General features: G+C 41.6%; 1 protein-coding gene across 2 annotated transcripts in view; it reads left to right on the forward strand.

The window, feature by feature from the left end:
• Window positions 1-17,670, forward strand: part of sptbn2 (spectrin, beta, non-erythrocytic 2) — a 40,124-nt gene that overhangs the window by 18,971 nt on the left and 3,483 nt on the right. For both annotated transcript variants that reach the window (XM_028420745.1, XM_028420744.1), the window contains 36 exons: window positions 2,944-3,095; window positions 3,348-3,521; window positions 3,886-3,977; window positions 4,115-4,195; window positions 5,135-5,250; window positions 5,504-5,616; window positions 5,723-5,910; window positions 6,018-6,135; window positions 6,343-6,501; window positions 6,580-6,882; window positions 7,444-7,597; window positions 7,685-8,079; window positions 8,181-8,444; window positions 8,524-8,735; window positions 8,877-9,014; window positions 9,120-9,339; window positions 9,489-10,025; window positions 10,349-10,551; window positions 10,650-10,740; window positions 10,865-11,011; window positions 11,137-11,400; window positions 11,534-11,758; window positions 11,877-11,966; window positions 12,077-12,355; window positions 12,452-12,582; window positions 12,676-12,880; window positions 12,981-13,355; window positions 13,438-13,682; window positions 13,783-13,921; window positions 14,061-14,145; window positions 14,484-14,680; window positions 14,801-14,925; window positions 15,018-15,093; window positions 16,878-17,056; window positions 17,262-17,435; window positions 17,585-17,627. In XM_028420745.1, coding sequence (XP_028276546.1) covers window positions 2,944-3,095; window positions 3,348-3,521; window positions 3,886-3,977; window positions 4,115-4,195; window positions 5,135-5,250; window positions 5,504-5,616; window positions 5,723-5,910; window positions 6,018-6,135; window positions 6,343-6,501; window positions 6,580-6,882; window positions 7,444-7,597; window positions 7,685-8,079; window positions 8,181-8,444; window positions 8,524-8,735; window positions 8,877-9,014; window positions 9,120-9,339; window positions 9,489-10,025; window positions 10,349-10,551; window positions 10,650-10,740; window positions 10,865-11,011; window positions 11,137-11,400; window positions 11,534-11,758; window positions 11,877-11,966; window positions 12,077-12,355; window positions 12,452-12,582; window positions 12,676-12,880; window positions 12,981-13,355; window positions 13,438-13,682; window positions 13,783-13,921; window positions 14,061-14,145; window positions 14,484-14,680; window positions 14,801-14,925; window positions 15,018-15,093; window positions 16,878-17,056; window positions 17,262-17,435; window positions 17,585-17,627 — 6,689 coding nt within the window. The remainder of the gene's footprint in view (window positions 1-2,943; window positions 3,096-3,347; window positions 3,522-3,885; window positions 3,978-4,114; window positions 4,196-5,134; window positions 5,251-5,503; window positions 5,617-5,722; window positions 5,911-6,017; window positions 6,136-6,342; window positions 6,502-6,579; window positions 6,883-7,443; window positions 7,598-7,684; window positions 8,080-8,180; window positions 8,445-8,523; window positions 8,736-8,876; window positions 9,015-9,119; window positions 9,340-9,488; window positions 10,026-10,348; window positions 10,552-10,649; window positions 10,741-10,864; window positions 11,012-11,136; window positions 11,401-11,533; window positions 11,759-11,876; window positions 11,967-12,076; window positions 12,356-12,451; window positions 12,583-12,675; window positions 12,881-12,980; window positions 13,356-13,437; window positions 13,683-13,782; window positions 13,922-14,060; window positions 14,146-14,483; window positions 14,681-14,800; window positions 14,926-15,017; window positions 15,094-16,877; window positions 17,057-17,261; window positions 17,436-17,584; window positions 17,628-17,670) is intronic.

The raw sequence follows: 17,670 nt of genomic DNA on the forward strand, positions 1-17,670 counted from the left end.
ACAAGTTGCAATATTTGTTCAACAAAATGCAATTACCGGTAGAGTTTTTCTAAAAATAGTTCAGCCCTACCCAAAGAATACCTATATCTCTTCCTCAGCCCCAGCCTTAAAAATGTTTTTCTGAAATAAAATCTAAAACCAACAGTTTTTTTACAAATGCATTCAGACTCTTATTTCAGGTCTTCGCATGCGTCACTTTACAGCTTATAGTCTTCATGTGTCTTTTGAGACTTTGCAAACCGGAGTTTGGGAAGTCTATCCTACTGTTACTGGCCGATCCTGCCAAGCTGTGTTTGACTGAATGACAAGTGTCTGTGAACTCCTGTCTTCAGGTCTCTCTAACAGATGTGAGGTCTGGACTATGGCTGGGCCACTCAAGGACAGCCAGACTTGTGCTAAAGCAACTCTGCTTTGTCTTAGCTGTATGCTGTGGTTCACTGTTGTGGTAGGTAAACAATGTCATGTCACATGCCCTCTTTATTTTCCTGCATAATTACCTTCACATTTGGCATGTCTCCCTGTCCTCACTGTAGCTTTGTCGGTGATGCCAGGTAATGAACAGTGCGTGGTAGTTCTGGCTTTAGTCAAACATCAACAACTTTATTAGCATATCTGATTTACTGTCCACATACGGTCCATACTGTTATTTGCAAAAGATCAGATTGGATTTGTGTGTCCAGACAATGCTGGTGTGTCTGTGTGGTTTTCTGTGATAACATAGGTATCAGTAGCTATACAAACATGCTTGTGATGCAGCTTGGCTTGTCTTGTTTGGGCAGTGCTAATGTATAGAAGTTTTCCCCAAAAGTGCCTTCTATTGTGTGCAACACAACCGAGCCGGTCAAGTAGGGGTTTTTTGTGTAGGTGTTTTTCTCTGCCCAGGCTTCCTAAAATCAATCCAGATACTCCTGGCAGACAAACAGGGCCATGATGCTTGGACCTCTGCCCAAGTGGTAAATAGTGTTTTGAGTCATCACATAATCTTTCCTCATTCACTCAAAGACATTTACGTGCAAGTTGGCAAACTCCAAGCAAATGATTTAGAAAACCTCTTTCACAAACCGGTCTTTTAGAGGTCTATAGAAAGTGCATAAATGAATAACTTAGCTTTAATTTATATTTGTTCTCTTTGTGTTTGCCACAGATGAACTCCTGTCAGGTGTAACAGGGTACGTTACACTACAGTTTTCACATGAAAGGTGCATTGGCATTTATTTGCATTTATTGCAAGTGCTCTCTTTAGATAGAGAGGACGGGGTGACATAAATATAAGACATAAACAAACATTAATCATCCTATTTCTTTCTCCTACAACTCCTACCAGTCTTTCAGCTACCCGTGGTCATGCGAACAATTTATATAGGATATGTGTATACTACACTCTTGCCTTATCTATGACTAGGCAGTTCACTTGAGCAGACTGTGGAAGGGTGGTTGAGAATGCAGTGTCTTTGGGCATTTTATCACTCAGCTAGTTTTACAACAAATACTTCTTAGTGAATTTTTTTTGGCAGCATGAGAGGTTTTCATTACAAAACTGTGAGATGGCCACAAAAGACCCTGAAATATGAGTCTTAACAGGTAAAACATTAGCCTTGATAGGTGTGGTCATCTACAGTTGGCAGACAATGATCATCTCATACAGTATGCATCCTTTGAACATGTTAGTGGATCATTATTAAAAGTGTACTCACTCAATAAAATATTACTGAACATGGCAGTTAGAGATCAAAAACTCCAGAACTGCTCTTCTGAATATTTCCATAGTGGGTTATAGGTACGGAGGAAGCACTGTTAGCTTGCGACAGGTCAAACGGTTTGTTGTGTGATGCAACTCCACCCTAAAAGATGAGATTTGACAGTTGATAGTGGTTAATTTCACAACAAGCTGTGTCTTTGGTCAACCCCGACTTATTATCCTCACTTTGCCCAGTGTTTTTGGTTCTGTTAATCACAACTTATTAAACCTTCTGACTATGACGTTTCTTATTGCTGATTTTTGCAGTGTTTTAGTGTTACATAAACTTACTGGTAATTTGGAACTGGGCTTTTGGATGGAAGTCTCAGCTTTAAACATTGGTGCTTTTGGACAATAGTATGTTAACTTGCCACGGTGGCATGTAAATAATGGCACGGTGCAAAAAAAAAAAATGCTTTTTTAACAGAACAATTTTTCTACATTTTGTTCTACACTGTTAATTAAAAACAATGTGGCAAGTGGTAAACAAAAAACAGCAGCTTTTGTAATTTTGTAATCAGCTGGCCTCAGTGGCAGGTAGACATCATAATTATCATCAACTTTAACCATGTGTTGTTCTTTGTTGACTTGCAGCAGTGCAGTAAGTACAGTGCTAGAATAGTGTTTTCAAAAGGCAGGTAGACCTTGTGTCTCAGAAATGAGGTCACCTTGTTAGGTGATGGAGCGGGATTAGCTTCTTACTCCCCCTGTCCATATGTCTGAGCTGCTGTTACAGCTTAATTTATTGCGATTCTGTTTTTAGTCCTGTTCTTAGAAGGTAAAAGCAAAAATACTCATGCCATTGCCTTTATGTAAAATTTTACACTGCCACTTTATACCTTTATCGTTAGTTGAATAATTAGTAATGCACACATAAGCAGTCTGTAAGCTTTGGTCTAAAGAGTGAAAACATCTCACTAAGCTGTCAATGCAGTGATCCTGAAGATTTAATGGGACAGCTTATCTGTGAAATGAACTGCTCAGGACAAGAGATAAAATCCTTATGGTTTTCTGTCACCCGTCTGCACTCAGTTTGTTCATACCTCATAACCTGAGACAACATTGTTGTTTTTCCTGAGTAAAATTGATCCTCTGTAAATATTTACTTCCCAGAGAGTGCTTGTTTTAACCTGCTGGCTTCTCAGCTGAGACAATTGTGATGTTGGTGTAACATCACTTAGTCTTTATTTTGCTTTAATCTGCAGATGAGCGTGAAGCAGTACAGAAGAAGACATTCACCAAATGGGTAAACTCTCACTTGGGCCGAGTGACCTGTCGCATTGGTGACTTGTACACTGACCTGCGGGATGGCCGTATGCTAATTCGCCTTCTGGAGGTTCTCTCAGGAGAACAGCTGGTAAGTATCACAGAGAAACCACCCTTGTCTGTCCCAGCCCTGACCCAGGCCCTCAGAATGACCCTTACCAAGTCAGGAGGAAGGATAATCATGTGTCTATTTTTTTGGTTCCTTTAGTGTGATTTACTTCCCTTCCTGCTTTGGCTGTTTTTTTCTCTTTTTAAATTCCTGCCATCTTCTTTTCCTTTCCATGTATCTTGTGATTACTCTGTTCAAGAATGTCATCCTTTCCTTTTCTGCTGTTTCCCATAGCCAAAACCCACCAAGGGCCGCATGCGTATCCACTGCCTGGAGAATGTTGATAAAGCACTGCAGTTTCTCAAAGAACAGAAGGTACATCTAGAAAACATGGGCTCACATGACATTGTGGATGGGAATCACCGTCTCACCCTGGGTCTCATCTGGACCATCATCCTTCGTTTCCAGGTAACATAATAAGTCGTTATGTACATATCCGCTGACGTCCTTCTCTTATTCCAATTCCTGTGTTCCAAAGCTAGTTTAGTTTTGGAACTGGTCCCTGCATGTAGCCATGCCCATCCTCATGCAAACTTGAGAAAAATAGATTAATAAAGGTTAATGCTTCTTATGGTAATGACATTTTTTGATTATTAGGTATTTTATTCAATTGTTTTAGTTATGAGCGTACCGCCATAACAGACAATTTTTAACACATCTTGAAATTGGAAGGGTATTGTGACAGATCATTTAAGTAAGTAATAATATTGCAGGGTTTATGATTAAGGAGTTGTGTATATTTATGTGAACAAATTAATTCCTCTTCTTACAGATTCAGGACATCAGTGTGGAGACAGAGGACAACAAGGAGAAAAAGTCAGCTAAAGATGCTCTTCTGCTTTGGTGCCAAATGAAAACAGCTGGGTGAGAATAGAGCAATAGTGGAAAAATTTAAAGAGGATGACTACTGTTACCCAGTGCACTGTTTTTACTGTAGGGTTTACTGATGATTCTGCCTGTGCTGAGCTAATGATTAATGACTTCTAATCTGGTCCTTTCAGATACCCTAATGTCAACATCCACAACTTCACTACCAGCTGGAGAGATGGTCTGGCGTTCAATGCCATCGTCCACAAACACAGGTCATTGACTTTTTCATGTGCTTGTCATCGTACTCTACAAAAAAGCTAGTCTTATTCAGGCACATACTTATTCAACATGAATATGATTTTTCAGCCATCCTGCAAATAACAAATGTGTCAAGTATTCACCCCTTATTTTATCTTTCACTGCCTAATGAGGAGCACCTGTCACAGTACTATTATCCTTCTCTTGGGTGTTTTTATCCCCTTTTCTATTTAGGTCTCCTCCCGCTCCTCCCATTCTTCAGTCTGCAGTGTTAAAAGGATGAAAATAAAATAGGGAGTGAGATGACCTAGATCACAGAAATAATAACCCACTTATTTTCTATGATGATCATACATGGCAACTCAGTGGCACACCCTGCTGGTTACATGGCCAATAGCTTGTGTTTGAACTAAGATATAAACTGAAATCCAAAAGTACAGCTTAAACTCAAAAACGATTGTTCTCTTAGATAGATAGATGCATTCATTCATAGATATGGATTGGTACAGGAGTACTGTACTGTACTGTGAACACTTATTGCTTTGACTAGAGTTATTGTACTGTAGATAGTTAGGTAAACTATGACGCTCGAATTTACATTATCAGGCCTTCCAGTTAAATTGTTAGGCCACGTTAGGCCACTGTATAGGTTCAAAAGTCAATATGAAAGTAGCAGTTTTATTTTAGTGCTTATTGGTTCTTGAGATATATATATATATATATATATATATATATATGCCCCCAAACCAATTTTACTCTTCTTTTACCCCAAGTGAACTCAAAATGAATATATGGTTGTGCCACATATAAAAGCAATAAGTAGTTGGATTAGCTGCTCTTATCCACTGATAAAAAGCCTTTTTGCATGCAGATAACTGCACCTTTCAATGGATTATTTTACCCTCTATGCAGTGTATTCTTATTGAAACCACAGTTGTTTCTATCCTCTGCAGACCGGACTTGATTGAGTTTGACAACCTGAAGAGGTCCAATGCTCACTACAATCTCCAGAATGCGTTCAATGTGGCTGAGAAAGAATTGGGACTTACCAAGTTGTTGGACCCTGAGGGTGAGTGCGTAAAGCTTCTGTAAAAACATGAAGCACTACTGAGTCACATTGATGCCTTGATGCTATCCACTAAGGCAGTAAGCTGTAGCTCAAAACAGACTGACTGGTGTTAGGCAACGGAGGATTACTGCAATTAATTATAGATTAGACAACATCACATGGCACCTACAGACATCACAAAAGCATGTTTAGATTTAAACCTTTTGACACTTTTTTAGATAAATATTAATAATTATGCTGTGTTTTTTTCCAGATGTTAATGTTGATCAGCCTGATGAAAAGTCCATCATTACCTATGTGGCGACCTACTATCATTACTTCTCCAAGATGAAAGCCCTAGCAGTGGAGGGCAAACGAATTGGCAAGGTATGGAGTGTGTCGGTGTATTTTACTTTTTCAATGAAGTATTTATCTATCAAATACATGCATACAGGTATAGTCAGCTTGATTCATATTTTTTTCTTGGCTGCAGGTTCTTGACTATGCAATTGAGGCTGACCAGCTGATAGAGAAGTATGAGACCTTGGCTACAGAGCTCCTGCAGTGGATTGAGCAGACCATTGTGACACTCAATGACCGGCAGTTGGCTAACTCACTCAGTGCAGTGCAGAACCAGCTCCAGGCTTTCAACTCATACAGGACTGTGGAGAAACCCCCCAAGTGAGTGCCAGCTGGGTTAGGTGAACCCACTGATGATGTTAATGTTTACTATCCAAAATATGAAACTATACAGTTTGTTAAACAGCAGTGGTGTCTTGTTTTTGCAGATTTACGGAGAAAGGAAACTTGGAAGTTCTTCTCTTTACTATCCAAAGCAAAATGAGGGCAAACAATCAGAAAGTCTACATGCCCAGAGAGGGCAAACTGATCTCTGACATCAATAAGGTAATGGGGTGATATAACATGTGATGTAATTCACTATGTAGGTTCAAATTTATTTGCACAGTGTCTTATGTTTTTAAGCAGATGTTCATGTTTTTTGACACTGTCGTGTACAAGTCTTTAGAGTACTTATTGTAACTTCTGGAACATCATATTTACTATATTACTATCTGAGTTGCAGCATGATGCAGTCATTTCATTGTGTGGCAGGCATGGGAACGACTGGAAAAGGCAGAGCATGAACGTGAGCTGGCACTGAGAAATGAGTTGATACGCCAGGAGAAGCTGGAGATGCTTGCTGCTCGTTTTGACCGGAAAGCAGCTATGCGGGAAACATGGCTGAGTGAGAACCAGAGGCTGGTGTCTCAGGTAGATATATATTAAACATAAAGTGTGGCTCCAGGTGGATATGAATTTGCAATCACAAGCTTTTGCCTCTTTCATTAGGATAATTTTGGAACTGACTTGGGAGCAGTGGAAGCTGCCACTCGTAAACATGAAGCAATTGAGACAGACATTGGGGCATACTGGGAGCGTGTGGCTGCTGTCGAGGCTGTCGCCAAAGAGCTGGAAACAGAGGCATATCATGATGTGCGTCGTATACTTGCACGAAGGGATAATGTGCTTCGTCTCTGGGAATACCTAAAAGAACTTCTTGCAGCACGCAGAGAGCGTCTGAATGCCCATCGCGACTTACAGAGACTGTTTCAGGAGATGCGCTACATCATGGACTGGATGGCAGATGAGAAGGTAAAAACTGACACAATAAGGTGTGCTTACACTGGTTGTTTTTTCTTCTACTGGAGCTACCTCTTTGTTCCTACATTCTGTTTGTTTGGTTTTTAATTAACTAAAAGTAGTTTCCTAATCCTCTCAATTAAGAGTGTAGTTGTTCATGTATGTCCCTGGCAGCTTTAGTGTCGGTACTTTACACCGTTAATTAGCTTTTTTGCTGGCCTAGCATGTTGCCTGTCAGTGCTGGTTTTTCTGATGTTGACTCTGGTCACAGGGTGGGTGTGCCTTCTCAATTCATACTGTACCAGTGAATGCACAAGTGTTGTTGTCTGTCTGTCTCCATAAAGCTTTGCCTCATCAGCCATTCACTACCTTTAATAAATATAGCACAGTATTTATTGAGCTTTGACCTGTGATGTTAGATTACAGTGTTCTCTTTCCATTTCTCACTCTTTCTCTCTCTTATAAAAAATAACAAGATAGAAATGTAGTGTGGATGGTTGTTTGTTGTAGTTTTGTTCATGTAAGATAACATAAGAAAATATTCTATCTGAATCTGCTTTCTGTTTGTTTCAGGGCCGTCTGCAGTCCCAGGACAGCGGCAAACATTTGCATGATGTGTTAGACCTACTGCAAAAGCACAATCTTGTAGAGGCGGACATTTCGGCTCAGGCAGAAAGGATCAAGGGAGTGCAGGGGGCTGCAAAGCGCTTCACATCCTATGAGCAGGGTAAATGTTTTGCTTTTACACATACAGTCCTTAGCATTTTGATCTGACAGCACAATATCTAAATGCTTTGTATTTTCTGGTTGTCAGCCTATAAACCTTGTGAGCCTGGACTAGTTAGTGAGAAGGTGGACATGCTGGGTCAAGCCTATGAGGAGCTTGGTCAGCTTGCTAGTACTCGCAGAGAGCGTCTAGAGGATTCACGTCGTCTGTGGCAGTTCTTGTGGGATCTCGGAGAGGAGGCAGCCTGGATCAGGGAGCAGGAGCAGATCCTGGCTAGTGGAGACTGTGGCCGTGACCTCACTTCTGCCCTTCATCTACTCAGTAAACATGAGGCTTTCAGGGATGAGATGGCAGCACGCTATGGCCCCCTAAGCAACAGCATAGCTGTAGGGGAAGCTTTGGTTATAGAGGGACATTTTGGTGCCCCAGAGGTCACCGAGAGGATTCATGACATTCGTGCACAGTGGGCTCATCTGGAGGAGGTGAGGGTCTATTATTATGCTGTGTATTGACATTGTATTTGTACAGTATAAATCTACACTCTCCCAACACTTTTGTCCTAATTTCCCCCCCTGCTTCTCAGACAACTAAACTCAGAGAGCAGAGCCTTAAGGAAGCAGTTGCCCTGCATCAGTTTCAAACAGATGCCAGTGACATGGAAGCATGGATTATGGAGACACTTAGACAGGTGTCCAGTCAAGAGGTAGGCCACGATGAGTTCTCAACCCAAACTCTAGCTCGCAAGCAGAGGGAGATAGAAGAAGAGATTCAGAGTCACCACCCCCTCATCGACTCCCTGCATGAGCAGGTCCAAGCACTGCCACAGGCCTATATACATTACCCTCAGGTAAGTGTGCTCTGTTCTTCATACTTGAGTGATGAAATGCTCTTTGTCATACTAAATTATTGTTTATTGCTGACTGTAGGTGGATGGTCGCCTACCAGCTATTGAGCAGCGCTATGATGAACTGGAGTCTCTATCAGCAGCTCGTCGGCAAGCTCTGGAAGGTGCCCTGGCCCTCTACCGCATGTTCAGTGAAGCTGATGCCTGCCAACTCTGGGTGGAGGAAAAGGAGCAGTGGTTACATGGAATGGAAATTCCAACCAAATTGGAGGACTTGGAAGTGGTACAGCAAAGGTTAGTCTTTGTGTGAGGGAAGATAAGAATGTACATGTAGAAGATTTAAAAGTACATAAAAGCACTGCAATAAATGTTTGAATAAGACTTAGTGAGTTAGCACTGGCTTAAATTTGATGGTTGGCATTTGATGGATGGCAGATTTGAGACACTGGAACCTGAGATGAACAACCTAGGCACTCGTGTCATTGATGTGAACCAAGTGGCCGAGCAGCTTCTGAGCTCGGACAACTGTAACAAGGACCAAATTCACCAGACAAACGACCAGCTCAACAACAGGTCTGAGCTGGCATTTATGGCTTACTAAAATCAACCTTTCAAATGAAGTACTTCAATACATTTCTGTGATTAGCATTTCAAATCTTAATATGATGTTATCCCTAGATGGAAGGAGTTTGAACAGTTGGCTGGACAAAAGAAACAAGATCTTGAGTCAGCCCTGAACATCCAGAACTACCATCTTGAATGTAATGAGATTCAGACTTGGATGAAGGAAAAAACCAAAGTGATTGAATCTACTCAGAGCCTCGGCAATGACCTGGCTGGAGTGATGGCACTGCAGCGGAAACTCACAGGCATGGAGAGGGACCTTGAAGCTATTCAGGTATGAAGAGGTCATGTGAGGTTGTTTTAATGGACTGGGAATAAGAACTAAACAAACAAGAAAAATAGCAAAATAATTTAAGATTTTTCGGCTTCATGCTGATGCGTTTTGTAATTTCTACATTTAAATATTTATTCAACCCCTTTCAGGGTAAATTGGATGACCTGAGGAATGAAGCAGAAAAGCTTGCCAGGGAACATCCAGATCAGGCTGGAGAGATCCAAGGACGGTTGGCAGAAATTCAAGAAGTGTGGGAGGAATTGAACGCCACCATGAAACGACGGGAGGAGTCACTTGGTGAAGCCAGCAAGCTGCAGGGTTTCCTAAGGGATTTGGATGACTTCCAGTCCTGGCTATCCCGCACCCAGACAGCTGTGGCCTCAGAGGACATTCCCACTTCCCTCCCTGAGGCTGAGAGTTTGCTAGCCCAGCATGAGAGCATTAAGAATGAGGTGGATAACTACAAGGATGACTATGAGAAGATGCGGGCTGTCGGTGAAGAGGTGACCCAGGGTCAGACAGATGCCCAGCATATGTTCCTGGCCCAGAGGCTCCAGGCTTTGGACACAGGGTGGCATGAACTGCGTCGTATGTGGGAGAACCGCCATAGTCTTTTGGCCCAAGCTTTTGATTTCCAGACATTCCTGAGAGATGCAAAGCAAGCAGAGGCTTTCCTCAACAGCCAGGTTATAATCACTATGGAAATTTTTATATATACAGCGTCTGTGTGTGTGTGTGTGTGTGTGTGTGTGTGTGTGTGTGTGTGTGTGTGTGTGTGTGTGTGTGTGTGTGTGTGTGTGTGTGTGTGTGTGTGTGTGTGTGTGTGTGTGTGTGTGTGTGTGTGTGTGTGTGTGTGTGTGTGTGTGTGTAGACAGCACATATACTATTTACTACAAAGGCAACTCTATTTTGAATGTTTTGTAGAACAGGCAAAAGAAAAATCATTGGAATTTGATAATTGCATGAAAAAAAGCTTAACTAAAATACAATTCCTTTTATTTCTGTGTAGGAGTATGTGCTGTCACACACAGAGATGCCCAATAGTCTACAGGCAGCTGAAGAGGCCATTAAGAAGCATGAAGATTTTCTCACCACCACAGAGGCCAGTGAGGAGAAGATAACTGGTGTGGTGGAGGCTGGACGGCGCCTCATTAATGACTCCAATGCAAACTCTGATAAGATCCAGGAAAAAGTTGACTCAATCCAGGAAAGGTCAGAGCATATGCACACAAAGAAAGAAAAAAGAAAGAATATTAATTTAATTAGTTGTTTGAGGGGTAGATGTTTAGCTATCCACTTATTTTCTCCAGGCATCTTAAGAATAAGGAAGCTGCAAACGAATTGCTGACCAAGTTAAAGGACAACCGTGAACTTCAGCACTTCCTCCAAGATGGACAGGAGGTAAAAATATTCAAATAAAATTCTAACATAAATGGAAGATTAATTGAAATGGCACATTGTACTCATAAGATTATGTGTTTTTTTTTTAAATAAAAAATGATTCATGTTATTTGCTTTCTTGTAGCTCACATTGTGGATCAATGAGAAGATGCTAACAGCTCAGGACATGTCTTATGATGAGGCCAGAAATCTTCACAGCAAGTGGCAGAAACACCAGGCCTTCATGGCAGAGCTAGCCTCCAACAAAGACTGGCTGGACAAAATTGATAAGGTGTGGCCACACGAGTACACTACACAGATTCATTGATTTATTTTCTTGTCTAAAGTAATGTAGCCCAAACACCAGATTAATGAAATTAACACCTCATCATTGTCATTGTGTTGTATCTCTAACAGGAGGGTCAGGCATTGGTGGCAGAGAAGCCTGAGCTGAAACCTGTTGTCCAGCAGACCCTGGAGGACCTTCAGCGTCAGTGGGAAGAGCTGGAGGGCACAACCCGTACCAAGGCTCAGTGCTTGTTTGATGCTAACAGGGCAGAACTTTTTACGCAGAGTTGCTCTGCTCTGGATGTCTGGCTGAAAAACCTGGAGGGTCAGCTGCATAGTGATGACTATGGAAAAGACTTGACCAGTGTCAACATCCTTCTCAAGAAGCACCAGGTAGGCAACATGGCACAAGCAAAGCATAATCTGTCTACATATACAAGAAGTGCAGTCAAATCATAATACTAGTACTACTACTAGACAATCCAATCAAAATTAGTTCTAAATTCTGCACGCTGTCCCTATACAGATGCTGGAGCACCAAATGGAGGTCAGAGAGAAGGAGGTGCAATCCCTGCAGTCTCAGGCTCTAGCTTTGTCCCAGGAGGATGCCGGACTGGCAGAAGTTGATGGTCAACAGAGGCGTGTCACTGACAACTTCTCCAATCTCCAGGAGCCTCTCAGACTAAGGCGACAGCAGCTGCTTGCGTCAAAAGAAGCACATCAGTTCAACAGAGATCTTGAGGATGAAATTGTGAGCATCTTGCCTTACTGACTCTATAGATAAACACATGATATGAATGTTATGTAGTATGTTAGTGTTTCTTTTGTGATCTCATGCTCAGATTCTGTTTGTTCTATCTTTCATTTAGCTATGGGTGAAAGAGAGGATGCCCCTAGCAGCTTCCACAGACCATGGAAAGGACCTTCCTACAGTACAGCTGCTAATCAAGAAGAATCAGGTTCATTACTTTTTTTCTTAAACCTAATACTAATATCGATTACACATATATTTAAGAAGATAGCCTAGCAGTACACTCAACATCTGTCTCCATCTCTGGTTTTGAATCAGACATTACAGAAGGAGATCCAGGGCCATCAGCCTCGCATTGATGACATCCATAGACGAGGCAAGACTCAGAGCCAGGTGGATGGCGAAAGACAGTCTGTTTTAGAGGACCGCCTTGTTGAGCTAAAGGACCTCTGGGACCAGCTGATTGCAGAGACCGATAAGCGGCATGACCGTCTCATGGAGGCCAATCGTGCCCAGCAGTTCTATGCTGATGCTGCAGAGGCAGAGGCCTGGATGGGAGAGCAGGAGCTACACATGATGTCAGAAGAGAAAGCTAAGGTAAGTGGAGTTGAGTAAAAGTCAGACTTGCTCTTGCATCTTGCAACAACCAAGTGTCTCTTGAGAAATCTTGATTATTTTCTTTTTGTCTCAAAGGATGAGCAGAGTGCATTAGTGATGGTCAAGAAGCACCAAATCCTGGAACAGGCTCTTGAAGACTATGCCCAGACTATACACCAGCTGGCCAACAGCAGTCGTCTCATGGTCACCAGTGAACACCCAGAAAGGTAAGAGCACACAGGCTGTTTGCATATCAACTGATTCTGACACATTCCTTCATCTGAACAAAGATGGATGGATGGATTTGCTTTAATTTTTAGTGAGAGAATTACCTTACGACAAGCCCAAGTTGACAAGCTGTACGCAGGCCTGAAAGATCTTGCTGAGGAGCGTCGTGGGCGCCTTCAGGAAAGATTGCGGCTGACACAGCTGAAGCGTGAGGTAGATGACCTGGAACAGTGGATTGCTGAGAGGGAGGTGGTTGCTGGCTCCCATGAGCTAGGACAGGACTATGAACATGTCACAGTGAGTTTTCTCAGTCATATGCTTTGGAGGCACAGAGGCTCTGGGAAATTTAGCTGAATTAATTATGTTGGTCCCATTTGCCTGATTTTTCTTTCTACAGATGCTGAGGGACAAGTTTCGGGAGTTTGCTCGTGATACCAGCACTATTGGCCAAGAACGTGTAGATGGTGTAAATGGGCTAGCAGATGACCTGATTGAGTCAGGTCATCCAGAGAATGCAAGTGTTGCTGAGTGGAAGGATGGTTTAAACGAGGCCTGGGCCGACCTGCTAGAACTAATAGATACACGCACACAAATGTTGGCCGCTTCCTATGAGTTGCACCGCTTCCATCAGGATGCCATGGAGGTGCTTGGGCGTGTTAAGGAAAAGAAGGAGGCGCTGCCTTCTGATCTTGGCCGTGATCTTAACACTGTCCAGCATCTACACAGACAGCACAACACGTTCGAACATGATATCCAGGCCCTCAGTGGACAGGTAGGTTTTCATAATAAATAAATCTCATGTTTTAACAAGTGAACAGAATACTGAATTTTCCTGTTACTCTTTGAACTCTTAGGTGAACCAAGTGCAGGATGATGCAGCACGGCTACAGAAGGCCTATGCTGGTGAGAAAGCTGATGACATTCACAGGAGTGAACATGCTGTGACTTCAGCCTGGGAGGGCCTGCATGAGGCTTGTCAGGCTCGAAGGCTCCTCCTGCTGGACACTGTGGAGAAATTCCGCTTCTTCAACATGGTGCTAGACCTCATGCTCTGGATGGATGGTGTTAATTTGCAGATTGATGCACATGACAGCCCCAGGTGACTGTCATTATAATTTTCCAGTTACTGTAATGAATTATGCAATTGTCAGATGTGCAGATATATTTATACTAACCTTTTTTCCTTTCTGTTTTTTCAGAGATGTATCTTCTGCAGGGTTAGTCATAGCTAATCATCAAGACATCAAATCAGAGATTGAGACCAGGGCAGACAGCTTTACTGCCTGTATTGAGATGGGAAATACTCTTGTCAACAATAATCACTATGCAGCTGATGAGGTATTTATTACCATGGGTCGTGTTTGCAGTTCTATCTATGTAGTATCTCAGGTAACACATTGTATAGCTACAAAGACAGATAATTAATGTCTGCCCAAAGATGCAACTCTGTTCCTACTGAATGCTCCTTGTTTTACAGATCCGAGAGAAACTGGCTCAACTTCAGGAAAAGAGAGATAAGATCAACAAAAAGTGGCAAGACAAGATGGATCATTTACAAATTGGTATGCATGCTTTACCTGTTTTAGAGTAGGCATAAGGGAACATTAAATATAATGTGATGCAGACTCTAAAGGGCACATTGATAAAGGCATGCTGGTACAGGCTAGAGATGGCAGATAAAGTACAAACCTAGTTTGGAGGCCTGTAAGACCAGATACTGTGCAACAATTCATACTCAGTGGAAATAAGTTTGTACAGGACATTTCTAGAAATTGTTGCCTCTTTTTGCCTCTACAGTGTTCTCTATGAAATTAGAGACTCATGCTTTTTGTTCTGGGACCTGAGTGAATTACTAGATGTGCACCTGACAATTTCTTTCTGTCCTCTGTGTCCATCTCAGTTCTAGAAGTGTTGCAGTTTGGACGTGATGCCTATGTGGCGGAGTCATGGTTGGCAGGGCAAGAACCTCTGGTTAGAGCAGCAGAACTGGGCTCAAATGTGGATGAGGTAGAGAGCCTAATTAAGCGTCATGAGGCCTTTGAGAAACTTGCTACAGCTTGGGAAGAACGCTTTTCTCTGCTGGAGAAACTCACTACAGTAAGTAGAGAGATGTGCTTTATTTTTGAGTGGACTGCTAGAAACGGGTTGTTGTCTGATTCAAGTATGGAGTCTTCACTCATTACAAATAGATAACACTAGTAAATTTTCATTCTTTAGCTGGAGGAGCAGGAGATCCAAAGGAGGAGAGAGGAAGAGGAAAGAGCACGGCGACCTCCTACACCCCCACCCGCAGAAGTTGGGCAGTCTGAGACTGAAAGTCAAATACATGATTCTGCAGCCAGGTAAACCAAGAGGGGGAGTTTAGCTTGACCACCATGGGGTTGTTGTACAGACCTTTTATTTTTTCAGTTCAATAATTTTCTCTCAAACACAGAACCAGTCTGGACCAAACCACGCTCAATCAATCAGTGTCAGTGAATGGAGTACACAGTGACAATGACACATCTCAGGTGAGACCAGTAGATCAGTGTGTCTGCTGTGTGGTAAGCAGAGCCTGGTTTATAATGTTACTTACCATGTCATGTCATATCCATGTTGTCTTGCCTCATCTCATGTGTAATGAGATGGACTTGTATAAATATTAACTCAATCCTAAGTTAGTTAGAGAATTGAATAAAAATTGGATTAACATCACCATGATCCACTATGATCTAACTAATATTGTTTTTTTTGGCAAAATATCAAGACAAAAGTTGCAATCAATTTAATTTAATTCAGAATAAAGTTATTTATTATTATTTATGACACACACACACACACATAATGTAAATGTTTCTGATTGTGTGTCCATGTCTCTGTCTGTTCAACTACATTCAACAATATTGTTTTAATATTATATAGATGTATTTTCTATATATCTAATTACTTTACTATTTATTTTATTAACAGAAAAGGTGGCCATTATATTTCACTTATGGAATAGGATTATGTCACCAATGCTTGTTTCAGATGTCAAATAAGTCTAAAATGTGGAATCACATTTTGTGTAAGCATGGGTTTAGAGTAAGAAATTCATACACAGCTCTGTTCAACTGCATAAGACTCCTGTATGGTGGAGAATTGGATCTGGTCATAATTTTATAAGATGTTAGTAGATGTCTTTACTAGCAGCTGCACCTGGTGACTTCATATGTTTCAGTGGATAACAGCAGTCTACACCGGCTGCTTGTTGAGAGTGACTATAAAAACCTATGCAGAGAAGAGAGGACTTGTTCAGGAGTGCACGACCTTCACATTTCTGCCACTGTGAAAAACCTCTTAACATTTTTTCATTGCGTTTTCACCAGCAGTCGTTATCGCTATCGTTGTCATTGGGAAAGAAATCAGAGCCTAAACGTGTGTGTAGACCAAAGCAGCCTGAGCGTGTGAGTACCAAGCTGCGACCATCCCTGTAGCTTCCCCTCGCCCTCGTCACAGCCTCCGCTCAGCTCCTGGTCAACTGCAGTGCCTTTTTTTCTATTATTGAAAAACCATTGCTCTCTGTCACAAATGCAACCATCGCTTTATTATTTATCAGTTACACAGTTTCATTGCTGTGGCAAGGCATGATGCAGATTCATGAACACATTGTTTTCATGGATTAAACACGTTGAATCTGTTGTATATGTGCTTACCTTGACCAGGACAGGCGTGACTGTAAATGTGTAGCCCGGAGTAAATGTTATGATAATTGTAATTGGTCAGTGTTTCTTTATATGTAGCTTGTTTTAGTCTCTCCTGACCTATGTGTGTGTACTAACTTTGAATGTGAACGTTCTTTGATGGAGTCTTTGTTGAAAAGGAGTTTTTGAGAAAGAAAGAAAGAAAGAAAGAAGTATTATACTACTGGAGTATGGAGAGAGGAATCCTGTTGTGCGTTGGATTTTCTTTAGTGTTGGGCAGTAGCTGTTTGTTGTCTTAGCTTTGGTCTGTGTTTGTGTGTTTCAGTGTAGAAATATATTTTGTTTGTTTAAAGTAAATATAAATAATAGATGTAATGTTTCCCACATGTACGTATACTTTGAATTATGTCTTTACTCATGAATGACTGTAAGCTGTCTATGTCACGTCGGTGTTCTGTGTAACTATGTGTACCTTTTGAACTCTGTCATGTAATTACACAGTACCATCAAAGCAAACATCATCATGGCATTTCATGTATTCCTGTACCTGCATTGCAACTCACTGCTTCTATGTAGTCAAGTTTGTATTTGTTTTTTCTACCTCCTTACCACCATGTTTGTGTATTGAGCAGGGTTCGGAGTCTGAATCGGTGAATGGACCAGGTAGAGACAGTGGGCTGGCGTCTTCTCGCCTCGAGGCGTCTGCTACGTTACCAAGTAGAGGAGGAGCTGAGTCTGAGCCAGAGACTATGGAGGGAATGCTCTGTCGAAAACAAGAGATGGAGTCCCATAACAAAAAGGCTGCTAGCAGGTCAGAACGTGTATGAGCTTAGAGAGAGGCCAGTTGACAACATGGTTGTTTGTCTCTTACTTTCTTATCAAAGTCTTTTGAGATTTATTGGGCTTTAGTGGGAAACTGGTCACATTGAAGCAACAGAATTGAAAGACAGCAATTGTCCCTTAAAATTCACTAATTCACTGGAAGATCCTCCTGACCCTTTTCTCTGCCTCCATAGGTCTTGGCAGAATGTATACTGTGTTCTAAGAAAAGGAAGTCTTGGTTTCTATAAAGACAACAAGAGTGCAAGCAATGGCATTCCATACCATGGAGAGGTACCTATCAGTTTGGGAGAGGCTGTATGTGAAATAGCACATGACTATAAGAAGAGGAAACATGTATTTAAGCTCAGGTAAGAATAATTTCTGAGTAAAGATTACTCACAACTGATTAGATCTAATAAAAGCAGGCAGTTGTGGAAAACTAGACAATAAATAATATTAGATTTTTTTTAAATATTTATTCCTGACCATGTTAATTCTTCAACTCCTGTGTCTGCAGGCTAGGAGATGGAAAAGAGTTCTTGTTCCAAGCAAAGGATGAGGTGAGATTTACACAACATAGCTGTGCTAACAAAATAAATAAAT

This window comes from Parambassis ranga, chromosome 14 (assembly GCF_900634625.1).
Source record: "Parambassis ranga chromosome 14, fParRan2.1, whole genome shotgun sequence".
NCBI classification, from domain to species: domain Eukaryota; kingdom Metazoa; phylum Chordata; class Actinopteri; family Ambassidae; genus Parambassis; species Parambassis ranga.